Here is a 14678-nt window from a genome sequence, read left to right as displayed (position 1 = left end):
CAACCCATTTGCCACCCTAAATTTTAGCATCTTTTTGGTTGATGACAAAAATCAATAGATTCTTGTGTTGTGTGTTGACGTCTGTGTGAGTGGTATGAAAAAGTTGTTTGTTTTTCAAAAGACTTATTTCACACAATGTCAACTTTTAAATTTATAAAAAATGATTTTTATCTTATATAAATCACACATAAATAGGCAAGTGTACCTATCGTATATGTAGCATAGTGTAGGTAAGAACCCAGTATCGATTCATGGACACACATATTTGATTTTACTACTAAATTGTTGTATTTAATTTAACCGGAAGTAAACATTATAGTAGTTTTGGTTTGACAAGTAGTTTTTAAACAAAATTTAGAAGTATAAATTAAGAAATAATATTTATGGTTTTTTTATATTCTTTTTAGAGATGATCAAGGATTAAAGTGTATCGTCTTGGTTAAAACTTCTCTTAACTTGGTTTAACAATTAATAAGTATCCATGTGATATAAGCTTGTTTTGGTAATTAAATGTGGTAATAACACATTATTCCTAAGTCATGTTATTCCACGATAATTAAGTAAAGAAATATGCATAACGCCATGATTTCCACTAAAACATCAATTTATTTAAGCAAGTGGTTTATATTAAGTATTTATGAGATAACATACTTTAAGATAAGACAATCTCTTAAATTACTAAGTGAATTGTACTTGATATTTTAGTAAAAATAACTTTTGTATTATACTTAAAAAGCCAATTAAGATTAGTTAAGTTGTAAATGATCAACCTTGAATTACCAAGTATTAACCCACACAACTCTTGGGCAATTATAGAACTTATGTAATAACCATCCAAGAGTTGTTTAAATTAGCTTATCTTGCACACTCACTTGACAAGTAATTAACCGATTTTATTGGATTAACGTCAACAATTTGTTTTCACAGCATTGTTAACATTCTCATTTTAAGATGATCAACTACTACTAATACTTCATTTGGTCCATGTTCATATTAGGATTTATGTTTTCAACGAAGCCCTTACAAGAATAGCAGTTCCCGATTTATCATCAAGATCGGTACTTGGTGTCTCTTTTAAAGTTTGTTATCCGAGGCCTCACAAGAGTGGCAGTTCCCCGGCTTATCGTCAAGCTTGACACTTTTTGTATCTTTTAAGAGTATTATAACATTACTCGTCAAGTGATAATTACAACATAACATTTACTTTTTATAAACCGATCACATGTTTAACCAAAGTTATTAAACTTCAATTAAGATTCATTATAAACCAATATGATACTATGAAAGTTTAGCCAATACTAAGCATAATGTTATAAACCAAAGTAATGGATACAAACATGACCAAATTAGAATAATCTAACCAATTTGAATGACTAATCTTTGATGCTAATGACTTCTTCCAAAAGCTTAATCTCTTTGATATTCAAAGGTTGGATGGATGGGAAAATTCCATTATTAATGGTGGTAAAAGGAGGTGGGTTAAGTTTATTAAGTGTTTTTCAAGGTGTGTTGTAACATCCCCAAATTTCTATGAATAATATTTAATATATTATTTACATTGGGAGAATTAATTTGAGTTAGTAGAATAATAATTATATAATAATAAAGGTTAAAGGATGGCGGGCTAAGATATATAGAATTAATTATGGACTTAAGATGAAATTGGCCTAAGGTCTATGGGCTTAGAGAACATAAATACCCCTTAAATCCTAAAACATTTCCATCTCTATCATTCTACACCTTAGCCTACACCATCAAAAACACACACTTAAGCCAAACACTCTCTACACTATTCCATTCAACGATCCAAGACCAACCGAAGGTAAGAAATCATTTATCTCAGCTGACCCAACAAGTTAGAACCCGACACCGCAGCCCCGGGATGCAGGACGAGCCGTTTGAATCTTGATCTAGCTTATTTCGGGTGTTTAATCAACCAAAAACAAGCTTAAAGGCCACCTTAGCTTAAATCTGGACACCCCGAAGCTACTTGGGATATAAACAATCTAAAACTCGGCCAACCATGGTGGTTAACTGAGGCTGACGGCCCCGAAATCGAAGAAAAACCCTAAAAACGCAATAAAGTAGGCTGGACTGCACTTATATGGCCGTATATATATATGTCCATATAAGTACAAGTCGTATAGGTGTATATGCGTCCGTATAAGTATAAGTTGTGTAAGTGTATACATCCAAGCTGTGTAAGTGTATACGCGTATATGTATGTCCAAGTCGTATAAGTGTATACGTGTATATGTCGGTCCAAGCTGTATAAGTGTATACGCGTACATGTATGTCCAAGCCGTGAATGTATATGTATGACGCATATGTATGTGTCGTATATGTATATGTATGGGCGCATAAGTATGTGCATGCGGTATAAGTATATGCGTGATGTATATGTATGGGCGTATATGTATGAGTATGCCGTATATGTATATATATATATGAAGTATACTGTACATGTATATGTATGTATGTATGTATGTATGTATGCCGAACATGTATGTATGTTGTGTATATGTATATAATGTATATGTATGCCGTAAATGTGCATGCATATAACGTGTATATATATATATATCAACGTATAACGTGCATGCCATGTATTTATGTATACCGTATATGTATGTACAACGTGTATGTATGTATGTCGTGCATGTACATAGGACATGTATGTATGGATGTCGTGTATGTATGTAGGCAATATATATAGAGCGTATAACGTATGTGTATGAATGACGTATACGAGCTAAGAATAAGGGCTTGTGCGGTAAATACGCTGAGAACACGGAACCGATTAAGAATGAAATGTAACATTTAAAACGGGAAATAACTTATAAATATGATATAATTAGGAGTATTTAAGTGATGCTTGTTAATTGATACATAGTTAGCCGTCCACAGCTCAGGAAGTGCATTACCGTAAATTCGGAAGGGAATCGTTTGCAGGTAAGTTTCTAGCCCCATTTTCTTGTTATGTTTTCGAGGTTGTATTCATACTCGATGTGGTTAGTTGATGCACTTACCTTAAGTGGTAAGTGTATGTTATGTGAATGTTTTATAAAGTATGTATGATTTTTTTATAAAGTATGTTTATTAAAGTATGTATGAATGATTAGAAGGGTATGCATGAAATTATATGAATGGTAGTATGAAGAAATATATGTATGAATGTAGGAGTAGATGGAAAGGAGAGACCAGACCTTTATAATATCTGAGAGGATAGGGACCAGACCCTTATAATATCTGAGAGGTTATAGGGCGAAATACTCTTTAAAACGTATAATTATATATGTAAAGTAAGATAAAATCTGAAAGTATGATATAAGGAAAGTAAGAAGGTAAGAATGAAGATATATACTTATGTATGTATAAAAGAAGGTAAAGCTTGAATGTATGAAGTATGAGAATGTAATGTTTGGTATCTGATTAATTAGAACTCACTCAGCGTAGCTGACTTTTAGTATATACGCAGGTAAATAGATTAAAGCAGCTGACTTGAGGGAGACACTTGGCATGATTTGAAGCGGCTGGCATCTGAAGAAGAATTGTCATGATATTTTAAATAAGATGTTTTATGTTATGTTTAAAGACAAGATTTGAATATTTTGTATTGAATGTTTGAATTTTTATATTCCGCGATAAGTTTTAATTAACTCTGATATTTAGAACTATGTTTATGAGTAAATCCAACGCTAATGTAGGGCACCGGGACCGGGGCCTTACATGTGTTCAAGTCCATTGAATGTGGTAGATAAGCATTCAATTTATAGCCTGAATTGGGCTCTCAACACGGCACGTGTTGAGTTTGGCACGACCGTATTGATCACTTAGTCTTATTGTATTAAATGTTCATTGTCAGATTGTACAACAGGAGAGAGAAAACACGGCCATGTTGACTTCTGGGCATAGCCGTGGTGAGCCTAGAAGTATCATTTTTTGTCTTTTCTCTTGTACTATTCATGTGGGCAATGTTGAGAGTCAACATGGCCCGTGTTGAGCTACGGAATCTTCTATTTTGTCTTTTCCTTTTGTACTTTCGGCATGCGGTGTGTTGGTGTCAACATGGTTCATGTTGTGACTTTTCAATTTTGTCTTTTCCTCATATGCTTGTAACATGGTCATGCATTGCTTCAACATGGGGTGTGTTGTGTCGTTTTTCACAGTTTTCTTTGGTTTTCTTCATATATCAGCTCGTTTTATTCTTTAAGGCTATATTTACCTAGAAATAAAAATTCTAAATATTAGTGGTTATTTATTCTCGTATAAATGATGATTTCATACCGAATTGAAGATATTTGAGTACTGAAAAAATGTATGAATTTATATACATCATGTGTGTTTGTGTTTTAACTAGGAGAGAACGAAAGCGTTTTGGTTACAATAATAACGACCTTTTGATGGTATAGATCGAATAAGGTATACCGAAAGATGGATAAGTACCTAATAATAAAAAATAGAATTTTTATGTGATAAAAATCAAGACTTTTTGTTCGTGTTACTAAATGAAAATTTTACTCTCATGCAATTACAATACATCATTTTTAATAATGAAACGTTACGATTACGTATTCTCAAGGTACTACTATATATTTCTATAATTACCATTCAACATAAATTATGAAATGTAGTGCGATTACCTTTGGGTTTTTTCTTTTTTCTTTTACCACATATACCTTCCCATGTTTTTGTATCATGCTATTATTTTTCCTATTGTTTAGGAAGGTGCCATCACTTTCTTGTATCCGTATATTAAGAGTGATCGTCAGTCCATGACCACCTTGTATGCTTCTTATAAATTATTTATATTGTATGCAAACCTTCCTCACTTACATCTATGTACATGTGTGTATATAATGTTGTGCTAGCATTGGAGGGGTCCATGGCACCTAGTGCCATGTTATACGAGCTTGCTATGGGAAGGAATAATCATCATTTCAAATTTGATGAATTCTTTCTTCATCTCAAAAGCGATTTCTTATGGTGATCATATTCCACACTTCGCTTTTCTTTTCCCTTGTCCTTTTCACCATTCAACATAATTTATGAAATGTAGTGCGATTACCTTTGGTTTTCTTTCTCATACCACATATATATACCTTCCCATGTTTTATATCATGCTATTATTTTTCCTATTGTTTACAGAGGTGCTTCCGCGTTCTTGCATCCGTAAATGAAGTGTGATCATTGACATTGGCCCATGACCACTTTGTACGCTTCTTACAAATTTCTTATATTGTACGAGAACCTTCCTTATGTATACGCGTGTATATGATGTTGTGCCGAGGGTGGTCCATGGCACCTGGTGCCATGTTTTACTCGCTTGTCATGGGATCGGAGGGAATAATCATCGTTTTCATATTTAATAAATTCTTTATTCATCTCAAAAGCCATTTCTTATAGTTATCATATTAATTCCACACCTTTGCTTTCATTTTCCCTTGTCCTTTTCACACCTAACTCATAACCCATAAAGTCCCAATCAAACACCATCCACTTTATACCTGAATCCTATACCCCATCCCTTGGTTACCCACCCAACTAAGAAATGCACTAGGTTATTCTTTTCTTCCATTTTTTTATGTTAAGTTATCTCATATATAAAACCAAAGTGTCCCTGAACTCTTGACATACCAATATAGTTGTTTGCTAATTAAAAACACTACCACCTGTTTCTCTCATAAGATTTCAACTTCCACTGTTCCATGCATCTTCATTTGTAAACTCATATTTCCACTAGGCTTTCCTTACATGTCTATAAAACAACCAGGTGTCTTTTTGCTATTCTAGGATAAACTTGGAGCTAGTTTGAAGATTTGAAACACGAAACATATAACACCCAACTGGCCAACTTCTATTCCACCAAAAGATTCAAACTTGCACTATTACATTCTGGTTCTAATTCAATCATGAAACAGGCAATCCACTAAGGTTTCTTTAATTTTTGTGTACAAAACACATACACGTGTCTTTTCGTCCTTCTTATATAAACCCCTAGTAGGTAAGCGAAATCAAGTGTGTACGGTGTACTCGTACCCTTGACAATCAAGGTCTTTGTTTGAATTCTTGTCATATACATTTTGGTTTTGGTTGCTAGAAGCAAAGTAGTTACAAAGCCAATGGGGTACCTTGAATCTTCAAGTACAAGCAGTGTTGTTAACTCTCACTTGTATTCTCAAGCACTTCAAATGAAATTATACCAAGCATTCATATTTTCCATCCCAATTCTCTTTTCCATAATACTATTTCTCTTGTTTTACTTGTTCTACCTCAAGAGGACTTTCAGCAGAAACAATTCTTCTTATTTATCTTCATCTGTAATCCATCCAAGAGCCTCAAGGACTCAAGATTCTTCAACTCTCTATCAAGTTGTAAGTATAAACTTAACACCTCTCTCTCTCTCTCTCAAATATAATTTTGATTCATATTTTCTTATAGAGCGAAACGAGATCAAAGGTAAACCTTGAAGATAAGCTTGTTGTGATTGCGTTCGATCAAGATTTATACACAAAGGATCTAATGTAAGCATACAACTTCTCAAAAACGTGACTAGTTTCCTGAACCTCATACTTGAGTTTTAGGGTTGTGCTAAGCATACCATATCCATCTCTCGTATTGCTTATTGCACTCCCCCCTTCAACTTGTCATATTAATAGTAATTCCTTCTTTTCATACTAAAAGAAAATCATGTGTCAAAAAGAGGGTACAATGAAAATTTAGAACAGGGGCACAGTTAGAAAAAAATAATAAAAATAGTCATTAAAAATGTGAAAGCACTAAATGTTGCAAGTAGTAAAACTTGAGCAAAATAACACATTTTTACGAGCTGTAGTATTGCAATGCTTTTCCACAACAATGATAGTTTGAGAAAAATAATGAGATGAAATACCATTTCTAAAAAAGTTAAATCATGCATAGATTTTTGTCCCTTTATATCTACAAAACTTGAAGAAATTACTATTCAGAAAATCTAATAGGAATTTCTTGAAAATCAATCTGAAGGTGTTGTGTTTGTTTGGGGGAATTTGAGATAAACGAAAAGCTACATCAAATACCATCCTGCCAACACATGTTTCATGGCGATTGCATACGAAACTGGCTCGGTTCAAACATCACATGTCCTCTCTGCAGATGCTCGGTAATCAACACATCTAAAGACCGCCACCACGAGCCGCCAGTGATACCTGAACCAGCCACGGTGATCAATGTGGATTCTAACTCACAAGGGGTTGTTCATGTACAACATAGTGTGGTCATACTTGAAGGGTCATCTAGTTCAAGCATGGACAATAAGTTGTCTCACTCAAATGAAGAGTTTGTTGTTGTCAATGTTCAATTCCATGAATCTTGAGTTTTCTTGAAAGGAATTTTGCTAGGAGGGTAGAATGGTCTTTTCAGACTAGATGAATGCATTCATTAATCTTGTACCAAGTATAATCCAAGTTGTACAAAACGATTTATGATAATGCAAGTCCTCTTTTTTGGCAAGTTAGAATACTAAATCATCTATTAGCGGATTTACTTGTCTTTAACCTTAGTAATTTAAAAGATAAAAAGTAATATATGAATCAAACACATTTCATATTATAAAGGAGTCATTTTAGGTTATATTTTATTGCTAACGGGTCATAAAGATGGATTAAATTTCAAAGTACTGAATTCAAAGTTTGTAAAAGGGCATCGCGGGTTCCTTGAGTTTTTCGATACGACGTCTCATGAATAAAAAAAAATAAATAATTCATTAAAATGCCTAAATTCTTTCAAGATATATAAAACCTTCCAAGTTGTTTTATTTCATAATAAGATTTTGGTTGTAAATGATATGGCCATATGGTCTGTACATACGGGGCTCGATGACTAACACTAATAACTCACTTACAGTTATGACCATTACTGTCACAACTGATAAACCGATTAATATTATGGTACCTATTTGATCCCTAACAATATACAACTCGTTTTGACCCGATCACGTTTTTTTTACTTATTACCAACCCATCCATTTTCTAACTTATAATTATTCATTAAAACATCTGAGTTTCAAGTTTCTACCATATTTTATCCAAAAAGAACCGATTCAAAAGACAGTGTAAATCAGTCATGGCAACATGCAAATCATATATATAACATAATATCTCCAACATACAACATCAAACATTAAACTACTACACACATATCCTAATTCTACATGTTTCCATTCCTACAACTTCAATACCATATAGCTTACGCTCTTATTCCCCTTTCGTTGATCTTCAAACACCAACTTCATAAAAAGAGAAAAAAAACACAGCCCACAAACCTAAAAAACAGGGGATATTATATAAGAAGCCGCAAAACTTGTTAAGTTTCAGCAGCTTCCAAGCTAAAACCAGAGACTTCATTGTCATTGGAGGAAGAAAGTTGCAGCTTGCTTCCTGAATTCATTTTCTTCACGTCTTGACTCGAGCAGATTAAAATTCGTTTCACCATTCTACAGAATTCTCTGCATGAGTGGATTGATTTGGGTTATGTTTTATCTATAATGGGCTGATCATGTGGCATAAAATTAGCTTATAAGGAAATTGGTCAAACGTGTTGAAAGTCGCCCATAATCTATACTTGATGCATAAAATCTCATTTTAAAAATGGATTATTATTGAAATAAAATAATTATGACATCAATTGACAAATTATTTGTGAAAATGCTTAAAATTTGGAAAGAAAAACCAGAAACAAAAATGCACTCATTCTAGGGCTGTAAACAAGCCGAGCCCGAACGTGACCTGGATTGGCTCATAAAAAGCTCGAGTTGACTCATTTATTTAAAAAGAAAAAAGTATACTCATACACGCATTAAGATATATAAAAAGAAGAGTAAATTACACTTTTCGGTCCTTAAACCAAGAAAATAACAAAAATTATCTTTTATGTTCATATATTGTCACAGTTTTTGTCCTTTCAATTAGGCAACGTTAAAATTTTCTGTTAAATAAAGTCATGTGTGTTGCACATGAGGGCATTTTTGTCATTTAACCCTTTCAATAAAATAAATAAGTAAAATTAAAAAAGAAACACGCGTAATACATAACTAATAAACTACAGAATGTATAATTTTATATATATTAAAATTTTGGGCTTTAACTTAAACGAGCTGATTAACCAGCTACACAAGCCTAACTAACAAGCCGAGCTAACCTCGGTTCAGGCTCGCCTCATTTACAAACGAGCTGACTTCGAACGACCGGTGAGCTTTTTGATTTTTGACCCGAACCGGACCCCTAATGATCTATTATCCAACCAAGGCCGCCTCCTAGAATTGTTATAAATTTTTGGGCCGAAGGCGAAAAAAATTGGGCCTTAAGAAAAAGGGGTTTTTTGTTGGGTTTAAAACAATTTGATTTTTAAATGGGCTTACTTGGTTATGATTTGGGTTGTGTAAAAAACATTTTGTATAAAAATAGACTTAAACATGTCTCAAGTGAGACTAGAACCCACAACCTTTTGGTTGGGAGTATTATCCCTTTATCACTAGACCAAGATAGAGGTTGTGTAATTGAGTTTAAACAATAATTATACATACTGTTTTTATAAAAATATATATAACTTTTTTTTAAAAATAATCAGGCTTAGCGGGGTGTCGGGCCATGGGTCATCGACCATCATGTCCTCCTTGAGAGCCGCCCCTATATCCAACAAGCCCAACCCACTCACTTTGCCAACTATATAAGTAATAATGTAGATAAAAAAAATCCATAATTATCACAATTAGCGTAAGGTTACTTACGGCCACGGATCATCACCAACGAGCATCATATCTCCTTCATCATCAGTAAACACAATTTCCAATTGTGTTCGAGGACGAAGCTTTCCCTTAATCTCAAACATGTCTTCAAGTTCATCAATGAGCTCATCATACCCTTTTAGCACCGTTAAATCAACCGCACGACCCACCGCCACTCCTTGCATTTGAACCTTCAATTATTATACATGTATACCTCATTTAACCATATTCCTTACATTACTACACTAAACATTAAAAATTGAACAAAATATTATGTACCTTAGTGCAGCTTCGGGTCAAAGTAGTTTGTTTGCTTTGACCATGCTTATTATCCATTGGTGAGTTATCAGATTTTGGGTTTGAAATAGATGGGTCAACCTCGGGTACAATGTCATTTTTTGGGGCAGCTTTTAAGTCAAAACCAAATAATCTACAAGTTGAAACATTTTCTGAATTTTTCAAGTCAACCGGGTTTTTAGTTGAATCTTTGATCGGTTTTGTGGATTCTTGAGGCGCAAAATTTGAATGGAGAGACCAACCAGACAGACCTTTCTTATCCTCTGTTTCACCTGCAAAATTAGTGCAAACCTAAATAGTGAATTTTATTTAATTTGTTTTCACATATTACTACTTCAAAATTCTATAATTACATATTATCTTATGATTTTAAGCATATGTGTTTAAAATATGCCAATCAATTTTTCAACTTTTATGTATAAAAAAAATACCCAAATAGTTTAGGTTATTACATAAAAATATTTTTAAAAAAATAAACAAATGGGTTGAACAGGTTACATGTCAACCTATGAACCAGCCGGATTGCCACGAACATAACCCATTTAGCTAAACGTGTCACAGGTTCGACCCGAAACTAACCCGAACACGTTTAGTTTAAACCCAACCCCGTAAATTCCGTATTAGATTCGTGTCATGTCAAAAATTCTCACCCTTACATATAAACATGTTAACTTAAATTACGATTTGTTTGGATTAATCCAAAAGATTTAAGTATTCAACTAAAAAGGAACGGGTCAAAACAGGTTGAAAGCCATTCAAAGTGCATTCAAATGTATGAAACATCCCAAGTCAATTTTATCATCGTTACCAAACTAACTATTTTTTAAACTCTAATGCCTAAATAAAGTGTTGAGCCAACCCGAACCGTGTTGACCAGTTACCCAGCCCTCTCAAATGTTTTTAGCAGCTATTTGCCATTATTACCATTTTCTGTTTGCTCATGTGAAGGATTCCAAACAGCAGATACAGTTGAGCATGCAGGTTCTAGAACATTAAGCAGCAAAAGTAAAATATAGCAAAGGTTAATATGGATAAAACAAACATAAATCATTAGTATTGTTATTATTATTATTTTGGCTAACCATTGACTAGAGGTCGGGGTCTTTTATTTTTGGGTACCGCGGGTTGAACCAGGCTTGTCGGTACAGAAGTCGTATAAATCTCAATCTCCCATGGTGAAACCCTGTCTGGTCTCACTATTGATGTTGATTCATCCCAATGAACCTAGAAATAGAATTTACAAGAAACTATTAATTTTCCTTTATTTCTTTGTGGCCCATTTAGCTATGAATTTAATAAAATATTAAAAGATAATGTCAGATATTTACCTTGAGTGAGCGCCATTTAGAACCCTCCCACTGGCAAGGCGGGTCTTCAATTCCAACTATCGTACCCATAAACCTAACAAATTAAAACAACATTTAAGGACAATCATCTCTGTTTATATAAACTTAAATACCAACAAATATAAATGTTATCTACCTTCTTTCTGGAGAATCCTCACCCTCGAAACGCATACTAAATTTCATACCGACTGTAAATCCATTGTTTAAAGATTCAAGATACTTGTTCAAGCCAATGATAAACTGACTTGTCCTGTGAATAGCAGTGTATCAAATTTTACCCCTTAACTTTTTAAACATATAATATGTTAAATATGCGATGAAAATATAAAGTAACATACCTTGGTTTGTAATAAACAAGGAAACGGGTTTTGGTATTAACAGCATGTGACGCAGTTGCAAGCACTCCAAGTCGCATGCTTCGGTTTGAAATAACAGAAGAGGGCATTGAACTATGTTGTTGAGCAACACGTCTTACTCCCACACGTAGTTCACCATTTTCCCCCCTAATAATCACGAAATTATAAACATGTGTATAAAAATAATTAAAACATTGAAAGCAATACCTAAGGAATACAAACGAATCTCCAGCTACTAATCTTTTAGATGCAACAAAAGTACTCCATCCTGTTGTAAGCAAATGCCTTCGAGGTTGACCTGGAATATGAAGAAAATGTTACTTTTCATGAAAATAAATATCCAATTTAGCATCTATAACTGATATCTGGCACACACACACACACATATATATATAGTTCTTAAAAGATCAAAGTTTAAGCATGATACAAGTAAATGACAAATGAAATTAACGCATCATTTACATGGTTCAACAATTTGTCCGGATTCTAATTACATATTCGTAAATCTAGAGGCAGAACATTCAAAAGATTATAAAATAGAAAAGTTGAAAATTGAAGTTTTTCTGTTTCTTATACTGCATATATAGACATTTTGATCAATTTACTTGTGAATTAGTCAATCTGGGTTGCGTTTTATCTCTAACGGATGTGTCAAATAATTTACAATAGCTGAAAAGAAAACGGGTCAAATGAGACAAACAGGGCGAAAGACATCGAAAGTGTTCATTTGACACATAAAGTCTCCTAAATCATTTAATTAAAATAATATAACTTCTGTAATCATAATCAAATTTGACACCAATAAGTTTAAAATTAATAACTTTTTTGACCCGTGCCCCAACCCTCACGGCTCATCCATTTTGCTATCTCTAAAACATATGTAAGAAACATGAGAGCATATTGACCTCTGAATATATGCTTAAATCGCCACTCGATTCCATGAAGATCTTTAGCTACAAGCTCCTGAGTTGGGGTAGGCTGACTCATATCCTAAACAAAAGATAAAATAAAAAAATCAGAACATAAGAAGCAACAATAATTAACTTTTTAAATTAAAAAAGCTAAATTACCAGTGCAGGTAAACATTCATTTGCGTGTTTCCTGAGCACTGAAAAACCACCATGAGTGCTTGTATCCGATGCTGTCAAAACTTTACAGAAAGAGTGAACCGTTGGCCTTGGAGCCTCAGCAACAGCTTTATCAGGACTTATTGGATCACTTTGCTATAATTTTTCACAAAAAATAAACATAAACATAAGACTTTTAAACAAAAAAAAAAACTCAAGTTGCCTTGAATTATAAAAATCATAAAGCAAACTCTTACATCTTCTTCAGGATGTAGAGTTATTTGAGCATAAACTTCATCCGTATCTTGCTCAGCCTACAATATTAACCATGTTATTTATAAACATACCTAAAATTATATATTCAATAAACTGAGAATATATATAAAAAAATTTACCAGTAACTGTGTATGAACAACACGACACAGGATCTTCGATTTGAGGTTGAAGTGAGGAATACTTTGATCCAATTCTTGATTCCTTGATTCCTCTAACTACACAAATCTCACAATAACCACAAAATTACAAAATATATATATATATATATATATATATATATATATATATATATTAACCTGCTCCATATGGCCTTGAGGAAAGTAATAAACTGTTTGTCCATTTCTTGGAACATCCAGTAATGGACCAGCACATGCTTTCCATAACTCCTTATACAGCAGATCTTCCATACCTCATATTCAAACAAACCCACACAAATTATTATTATTATAACATATTCAAACCCTAATTAGGATCCAAAATCAGCCTAATTCAGTCACTAAATCCACACAAAACATAATATATTCACCATAATAATAATAATAATAATAATAATCCAACACAAAACTCATTCAACCCCTAGTTAAAATCCAGATTGAGTTTTAAAAGTAAAAAATGAAAGCATAAAATGATTAAAGAAATCTCACCGTCAGATGACTTAAACATTGACCTTTGACTATCCATGGTCAAAATCAATACCAGTTTCAAAAGCAAGCCTCCAAATTCATCAAATTATTTGCATTATAATATACAAAATTAAAGCATGAATAAGCTAAAAATATGAAGCTTTAAACAACAGGTGAATCAAAACCCTCTGATGGTAGTTGAGGTTGTGTGTGAGTAGAAAGAAAGAATGAATGAATCCAGGAAGGAAACGGCGTTAAATTGGTGAGTAGTGCGTTAGATTTGTAAAGGAGACCCACTCTCTTTTTCTCTCTCTCCCTATGTATATGTATAAAAATAATAATAATATGATAATGATGAGATAACGGGCGTTAGTTGAATTCCTGAGGGGTGTGGGGGGCTTTAACGGGGGCTTCAACCAATAATATTATTACGTGTGGCAGAGAGAGAAACTGTATAAGGGGGGTGTTGGAGCCCCCGTTGGAGTCTCTGGCCATGGTGTGGAGGGGCTCCAGCGGGGGCTCCAGCGAATTTTTGTTTTATTTTTTTATAAATATATTCAAACAACGTATTATTAAAAAAACTCATAAATTATTAAAAAAAACACACATTAATAAAAAAACACATTAATATCTAAAAATAAAATAAAAATTAAAATACTAAAAAAACATTCTTCTTATTCTTCGGCTTGGTCTTCTTCGATCAACCTCTTTCGGATACGTTCCTTTTGCTTTTCCATTAGCATTTGATCGACCGGATTTAGGTTACTGAAGTCTCTAGTAAGAAAGTCCAAATCTCTCATTCGACTTTTTTCCTTTTTGTCATAAGAGACCAACTCCATGGTTTTGTTGAATTTATTGAGGGATAAATCATCGTCAAGATAATCGGTTGGTGCGGTGACGACCATAAATCATCGTCAAGATAATCTGAATCAAGGTTTGGGAACCAATTT

General features: G+C 33.4%; 2 protein-coding genes across 4 annotated transcripts; one reads left to right on the top strand and one right to left on the bottom strand.

Moving 5' to 3' along the window:
• The first annotated feature begins 5342 nt into the window (after positions 1 to 5342).
• LOC143609422 (putative E3 ubiquitin-protein ligase RHA4A) lies at positions 5343 to 7486 on the top strand. The gene is made up of 3 exons (XM_077084178.1): positions 5343 to 6374; positions 6442 to 6524; positions 7006 to 7486. The coding sequence occupies exons 1-3, from the start codon at positions 6123 to 6125 to the stop codon at positions 7352 to 7354; spliced, it is 684 nt and encodes a 227-aa protein (XP_076940293.1). The 5' UTR covers positions 5343 to 6122; the 3' UTR covers positions 7355 to 7486.
• Positions 7487 to 8097: 611 nt separating this feature from the next.
• LOC143609421 (auxin response factor 11-like) lies at positions 8098 to 13958 on the bottom strand. Of its 3 annotated transcripts, none has more exons than XM_077084176.1 (15): positions 13750 to 13958; positions 13402 to 13505; positions 13225 to 13320; positions 13087 to 13143; positions 12833 to 12985; positions 12668 to 12752; positions 11970 to 12060; positions 11745 to 11909; positions 11543 to 11656; positions 11389 to 11461; positions 11143 to 11284; positions 10985 to 11044; positions 10043 to 10332; positions 9767 to 9954; positions 8098 to 8485 (listed from the first exon to the last, which is right to left on the bottom strand). In XM_077084176.1, exons 1-15 carry the CDS (start codon positions 13784 to 13786, stop codon positions 8344 to 8346), a joined length of 1797 nt encoding a protein of 598 aa, XP_076940291.1. In that variant the 5' UTR covers positions 13787 to 13958; the 3' UTR covers positions 8098 to 8343. The 3 variants fall into 3 exon arrangements, with proteins under 3 accessions (XP_076940291.1, XP_076940290.1, XP_076940292.1); XM_077084175.1 differs by having other exon boundaries at positions 13402 to 13514; positions 13750 to 13950; XM_077084177.1 differs by lacking the exon at positions 8098 to 8485 and having other exon boundaries at positions 9942 to 9977; positions 13402 to 13514; positions 13750 to 13957.
• Positions 13959 to 14678: the final 720 nt, after the last annotated feature.

The sequence above is a fragment of the Bidens hawaiensis genome, unplaced genomic scaffold, assembly GCF_021521415.1.
Source record: "Bidens hawaiensis isolate Kalapana, Puna unplaced genomic scaffold, B.hawaiensis_p1.1 tig00419630_1, whole genome shotgun sequence".
NCBI classification, from domain to species: Eukaryota; Viridiplantae; Streptophyta; class Magnoliopsida; order Asterales; family Asteraceae; genus Bidens; species Bidens hawaiensis.
This window is presented reverse-complemented; position numbering and strand designations above follow the sequence as displayed.